This window comes from Lolium rigidum, chromosome 6 (genome assembly GCF_022539505.1).
Source record: "Lolium rigidum isolate FL_2022 chromosome 6, APGP_CSIRO_Lrig_0.1, whole genome shotgun sequence".
NCBI classification, from domain to species: Eukaryota; Viridiplantae; Streptophyta; class Magnoliopsida; order Poales; family Poaceae; genus Lolium; species Lolium rigidum.
Window position 1 is genome coordinate 213,415,044 of NC_061513.1, and position 6,932 is coordinate 213,421,975.

The following is a 6,932-nucleotide window of genomic DNA, read 5'->3' on the forward strand; positions in this document are numbered from 1 at the left end:
GGAATCCTAGAATTCATTTTGGAATTCCATAAGTGGGTTGTTTGGTTGCCACATAATTGTACCGTCATTTCATTTAGGAAATCCAGCAAAATGATGACATGGGTAAACACGATTCCGAGCTGAGACTTGTCATTCTTCTTTCTCCATGAAAACCATTTACAAATTTAATATTGAATCCTACTATCATTTGCAATTCTTGTGGCAACCAAACAAGTGTCCATTTTTGAAATTGGAATGTAAATGAAATGAATATTAATGCTACAAATGAAAGGAAAGCATGACTTCCAACGACTTCTTATTTATGTTCAAAGCATATATCCAACCCATAATTATTATAACGACTATTAATGCGACGATCCGCTGCGCTAATTTGGTCGGGTAGAGCAGAAAAAGACGTACCAAGCAAGCAGAAGACGCGGCGAGCAAACCCAACCCAACCCAACCACACCAAACCAAACCAAACCCGTCAACCGTCATCATCATCAGTTCATCACATCTGCAACGCGGGGAAGAAACCGAAGGCAAATATTTGCACTTTAGCCCCTAAAAGTACCTTGGGTGTGGCGGAAAGGCCCCCCTCGCCTCGCAGCGTTGAGATCCATCCAGGGGTTCGCCGCCATGGGGACGGCGACGATGGCCACGGCGTTGGGCGCGGCCATGTTGCTCTACTTCGTACTGAGCCGCCGGCTGGCGCAGCATGAGGACTCCGCCGGCAGCCCGGGCGGGGGCGCGGGCGGAGGGGGGAAACGCCGGAGGGGGCGTGCGGTCCGGCGCCCAGCGCAGCCGCCTGCGACGTGGATCGAGGCGGTGGGAACGCTCGCCGAGACGCTGCGATTCACCTACGCGGAGACGCTCGGGAAGTGGCCAATCGGGGACCTCGCCTTCGGGATCAAGTACCTCATGCGACGCCAGGTGAGAGCGCCCTACCTAACGAGCCACCGGCACCTTGCCGCTCGGATCCGATACGATTGCCGTGGTTCAAGTTTTTTAAAATGCGGTCACAACCTTGTGTTCTGGATCCGAAATGGGGTTTCTTTCGCTGTAATTACGTCTCCGACGTTGCTGGCATGACGAGAATCGGGGAGCGGCTTCTAGGGATTGATCAGCACTAGATTTTCCCCTTTGACACCAGAAAAAATATCGATGCCTTTCGCGTGTAATCCAACAAATGGTTCATTGTTTCTTTTTCAGGGCAATTTACATGTGGCCAGTGTATATGCTGGAAGCGATTGCATTGAACTTAAAGGACCTGAAGTCATGGAAGAGTTGATTATTCTGCGACGTTTAATTGACTTGTGCTTTCTTTTCTCTAAGAAGTCGTTCCCACTCTTCTTGGAATTAGCTGGATTTTCCCAAGAGGATGTTTTCATCGAGGAACCTAAGGCGGGGGTAAGTAAGTATTGGTAGTATTTTCTTGTTCTCTCCATTTATTAAGATGTGACTAGTTTCCACTGGTTATAGGAAGAGACTTGTTACAGGAACATAGTTGCTTGGTATATTTCTCAGTTCCTAACTTGCTCCAGTCTTACAGATTTTAAAACCTGCTCATACAATTCTACGTGATGAGTGCACCAAATCGTTTCTTGTTTTGATTCGAGGCACTCATAGCATGAAAGACACATTGACTGCTGCTAGTGGTGCTGTAGTACCATTTCACCACTCATTATTAGACGAAGGGGGTGTCAGCAAGTTAGTCTTAGGGTATGCACACTGTGGAATGGTTGCTGCAGCGCGCTGGATTGCAAGAGGTATAACACCATGCCTCCTTCAAGCACTCAGTCAATGCCCAGAGTACCAAATAAAGGTGCAAATTTCTTACTTATTTCTAGTTATACTTTCAGAACTTTAAGTCATACTTAGTTTGATCCTATCTCAGAATGTTATCTTACTCTTAAAAACATTGGCCTCCTAATAATTTTTTTTGGTTCTGTAACAACATTAGTCAGTTTACTGTTGGTTTCTATGCTGGCATTGGAAGACTTCAGAAGCAAAATATTCATCATAGATATTTATTTATCATGCAAATTAAATTGAATCTGCCATGCCAAATACTCTATTTCCATGTATAAGATGCCTACCCATTTGATCTGTAGAAGAAAACTCAAATCCTTAATACCTGGCTGATAAGGGGTGGCCCGATCTTCTCAGTAAGCGACGGGTGGTGATGAACACACGATGGTAGCAGCGGATGAAATCGATGATGATGAGGAGGATAACTTGTATGACGCCGACGAAGTCTCTCGATTGATTCCCGATGCCAACGCAACAGCCTCTCAACCCCGCAAGATATTCGCAACTCCACACACTTGCGCACGTAGCCGCCGACCACGAAGCGGTAGATTGCAATCTTCTAATCCCCAATGGAACAAACAGATCACACAAACTTTCAGTAGCATAAAACTCCAGATCGCAACGAAGTGGAGAGTTGGGGAACAATAGTTTTGCTTAGCATACAACTATGAACTAGGGTTTATCTTAAACGTGGTCTAAAGCAGATAGGGGGCGTCCTAGGCACTTATATAGGCGTCCGGGACGACTCCTGGTCGAAAAGATACAAAAATAACCGACCCAGAATAGATCTGGTCGAGACAGACTCGAACATAGCCGGTCTGGAATCCGGTTGACCGGGCCAGGGACCGGGCTGGCCGGTCTAAACCGGGCCAGGGATCGGGCGGCAACCAGAAGTGTCGTAGAACTCCGTCCGGTTGGCGCCAGTACGACGCCCGGTTGGCGCCGGGGTGAATCCGGCCTGCCGCCCGGTTGAACCGGCCGTGGACCGGCGCGCCGGCGTGGCGGCCGGTCTGACCGGGTGCTGGGCCGGCCTGGACTTCTTCTTCTCCTCTCGCGCATGCCTCCCGCTCCTCCCTCGCACGTCCATGAGATATCTCCATGTCCAGCTTCACGTCCTTCTTCACGTCCAGCTGCTCCTCTCCTCGTGCGATGCTTGTCTCCTCTTCATACCTGATGATACATAAATAACAAGACTTAGGCAGTATAAAGTTCTCATTAATCAAAGTATCGTTTAGGAACAAGTTCACCTGTTGTTTAAGTAGCTTCGCACGAGCCCTTGTAATAGGTTCAATCCGAACTTCATTGGACTTGAGCTTCACAGCAGGTACATCAGCTTCTTGCAATGACGGAGGTAGTCGTGTAGTAGGGATGTCCTCATCACGGGCTCTGTCATTACTGTGTTCAGGACAGTAGGAAAATGTGTACTGAAATATAATAATAAAGAAAGTAGTTTACAGAAAAAATTGTAGGTTCCATTGGAACCAAAGGCAGTAGGAAAAACCTAAAATTCACATTTGAGGATATAACTATTTATCAAGGCCCAGTCATACATATGCGGAAACTGCATAAGCCTGTTGTGCTTAGACATGCCTTCTTTATTCTGAAGATATTGCCTCCCAAATGACAACAAGCTTATAAATCTGGACAAATTGGTGCCAGCAAATTCCTTGTTTATTTATTTTCTTAATAGAGAAACAATTTTCAACCGGGGCACGACCATGCAAAACCCAGCATTGGCTGGCTTGTTGCAGGTTATTTTTACGTAGTTGGGCTGTCTGTCACCTCCACGAACTAACCAACTGAGCAGCAGCTTGGTCCTGCAATTTCAGAAAATGAGAAGTAGAAAACTTGGGACGAGTGTTTTCATGAATGACGTAAGAATGCAACTGTGGACAGTTTTTTTTTTCTATTTGAATTTAACCAGAATCCCTGCCCCTCCCCTAAGTATTTCATAATGATGACCTTACAATAGTTTTGAACCCATTTCTTAGTGCTGATCTTGCACTAGATGGAGAGTTGGGAGCATATCCCCAGTTATCCGCGAAAGATATACATTTGGAACAAATTAGTTGCCCTTCAACAAGAAAGCCCTTGTAAGATCTAGCAATATCACGATGGAACTTTCTTCATTTGAGAGTAATAATTTAGTGGTGTAAAGCATAGATAATGCAAACAGGACTGAGTTAATGAATGTCAGTCTCCCTCCTTTTGATGAGTATGTTGTTCCCAGCCTGTGAGCATAGCAATGCACCTGTCAATTAGCTGATTAAGTCTTGTATCCTTGGCTTCGAAACACACATAGATATGGGGTGGATGGTGTAAATTTTCATGTCATTTTGTTTAAATAAAACATCCTCAACTATATAATTGTTTTATTTTCTATTTTTTTGTTAGATTGTTGGCCATTCATTGGGTGGTGGCACTGCTGCATTACTGACCTACATCCTGAGAGAACACACTGAGTTTTCCACAACAACTTGTGTTGCATTTGCCCCTGGTATGTCTACTGTATGCATTTAAATTTAGTACACAATTTGGTAACAGTTGATTTTCTGTTGTCAGCTTCATGCATGACATGGGAGTTAGCGGAATCAGGCAAGCACTTTGTAACGACTATTGTCAATGGTGCTGATCTGGTTCCTACAGTATCTACTACATCTATTGATGATCTTCGTTCTGAGGTAGCTCCATTATTTGTATGATTTACTATTCCTCTCCATGTTAATTCTCATTCTAGGTGGAATTCTAACCTTCTAAAATTAGCCATCAACTCGAGCTGTTGTTATACTACCTTCAATTTGTACTGTTTGTGGACAATCTTCGTTGGACTTCAGAAAGAGATCACAACCTCTTCATTTTATTTCATATGTTGTACTTCTGCTGCATCTCTAAATCCCTAGTCAACATAAAATTAAAAACAAGACAAAACTTTGATTAGACTTTTAATTTTTAAAGGTTAATATCTTACATGTCAAACCCACACTACATTAAATCCCTAGCTTGAAACTGTGAGGTGGTGTTGGCACAGCCCAGCAGTTGTGGGCCTGTTGCTAAGACTTCGAAGCTCCTGGGCAGGATGGCAATGCCTCATAAGACTCTGAAGATGTGGCCTTCCTTGGGGAAAGGCGAGATCCTCTTCATCACCCTGTGACCGAGATGCTGAGATTCGGGAGTGTCAGTGGGCTGTGTGAATCGGGAGATGCCATGTAGGGCTACTGTAGGTTTGTCAAGTGCAGCCCAGGGCCTGGTAGCCCCTGTGCTGATGGTGTTTTCATGCATGCAATAGTATTATTATTCGCGGTCTGCTTGTTATATTATGGTTCGTTTGACATACACCGCAGAAATGGGGAAAATACACTGATGATCTCATTTTGCAAAATTTAGCAGCTATGGATTTCACTGCCTCTAATCCTTCTCTTCACACATCTTATCCCTTATACAGGTAACAGCATCTTCGTGGTTGAATGATCTGAGGGATCAAATACAGCAGACACGCTTCCTAAATGTCGTTTACCGGTCTGCTACTGCTTTAGGAACTCGTCTGCAATCTTTCTCTGGTGCTAGAGCCAGGGTCGCTGGTGCTGGGGCACTGCTTCGACCTGTTTCAAGCAAAACCCTGGTAAAATATCTAAACTCTAAGCTGTTAAGCTGTAATTTGTAGATGAATTAATACCGTGTACCACATTCCCTATTAGATTTCTACTACCATGTTAAGCATTCTCTTATTACACAATTTGAATTCTGATTGACTGCTTCAACTAAATAGCTAGAAGTGCTTAAGGATACCATTTAAGTATTTAGTGTATTCCGTGATAGGCTTCTGCCTAATAATATCTAGAAATATTTTATGCACCAAATGACAAAGAGTCACTGCAACCTTGTTGATGTATAATTCGATGCAGGTTGTGATGAAACAAGCACAGACTGTTGCACAGGCTGTTGCTAGAAGTCGGTCAGCACTGTCTTCATGGTCATGCATGGGTGCACGCCGACGAGCTGTTAGTGTAGTAGCTGCAAGTCCTAAGGATGAAATGACTGCAGAAACTCATGTTACAACTACAGTGGATTCAGAGTCTTTTGTTGTAGAACAACATGGCACCGAGGTCGTGGAGGAGCTGCAGTATAGTGCAACTAGCATTTCAGTTCATGAGGAAACAGAAGAAGAGGCTCTTCTGAGTGACCATGAAACCTCTAGGGAGCATACGGAAGAAGAAATAACTGAAGGCGAGTTGTGGTTTGAGTTTGAGAAGGACCGGGATCGGCTGGCTGAAGTGGAAGCACAGACCCGGGAGGAAGAGGCAGCTGCTGCCAAGGAAATAATGGAGGAGGAATGTGCTGTCCTAATGAATGTAGAGGATAGGCAGTCGTTCTCATCAGATAGCTTGGAGAGGCAGCAATTCTATCCCCCCGGTAGAATCATGCACATGGTTGCGATGCCTCCTCCCGGTGCTGGTCCGGATGATCCTGTTGTCGCTGACGAGTGCACTGTTGGAATATACGAGACACCGAGACATCTCTACAGCAAGATCCGACTGTCTAATACCATGATCAATGACCATTATATGCCAATGTACAAGAAAATTATGGAAATATTGATTGAGAAGTTTGCAAACAATGATGACAACTTCTGTGCAGATTCTACAGTAGAATAGCTGGGTTGACTTATATACATCAAGTGTAAAATAGTTTCCTTTTCTGTTTAGCTGCCGTTAGCCATTATTTGGCAGTGCAAATATACAACAGATAAGATGTCCCGATCCGTGCAAATAGATTTTAGTTAGGGTTGTGTGAGTGGATATGCAAATTGTAAAGGAATATGATATTAGTCATTTGACATCCTACTCCCTCTGTCCAGGAATAAGCGTACGCTCTCCTTATTTGAAAGTCAAACATTTTTATATTTGACTAAATTCGTACTGTACATAAATAACAACATCCGTGACATCAAATTACTACAGTATATATTATTAAACTACATGTCAGGATAAATCTATTAATATTAATTTAGTATCATAAATTATTAAATTAGTATTTTAGAGAGTTGGTTAAATTAATAAATTCTGACTTAAAGCATGTGAGTAGCTGTTATGTCATCATGTTGGTTTTATAAGTGTGTTCTCCGTGGTATATGAATGCTGAAA

General features: G+C 43.7%; 1 protein-coding gene across 1 annotated transcript; it reads left to right on the forward strand.

Annotated features, from left to right (window-relative positions):
• Positions 1-456: 456 nt before the first annotated feature.
• LOC124660437 lies at positions 457-6,645 on the forward strand. Its single transcript, XM_047198250.1, has 7 exons — positions 457-912; positions 1,192-1,389; positions 1,532-1,804; positions 4,186-4,288; positions 4,354-4,472; positions 5,234-5,410; positions 5,694-6,645. Exons 1-7 carry the CDS (start codon positions 619-621, stop codon positions 6,441-6,443), a joined length of 1,914 nt encoding a protein of 637 aa, XP_047054206.1. The 5' UTR covers positions 457-618; the 3' UTR covers positions 6,444-6,645.
• The last annotated feature ends 287 nt before the right edge of the window (positions 6,646-6,932 follow it).

Coding starts and splice junctions, on each gene's coding strand:
- LOC124660437 (XM_047198250.1), top strand. CDS start 619: ATGGGGACGGCGACGATGGCCACGGCGTTGGGCGCGGCCATGTTGCTC. Junction 1,805..4,185: donor GCCCAGAGTACCAAATAAAG/GTGCAAATTTCT, acceptor TTTTTTTGTTAG/ATTGTTGGCCATTCATTGGG. Junction 4,473..5,233: donor TTGATGATCTTCGTTCTGAG/GTAGCTCCATTA, acceptor TCCCTTATACAG/GTAACAGCATCTTCGTGGTT.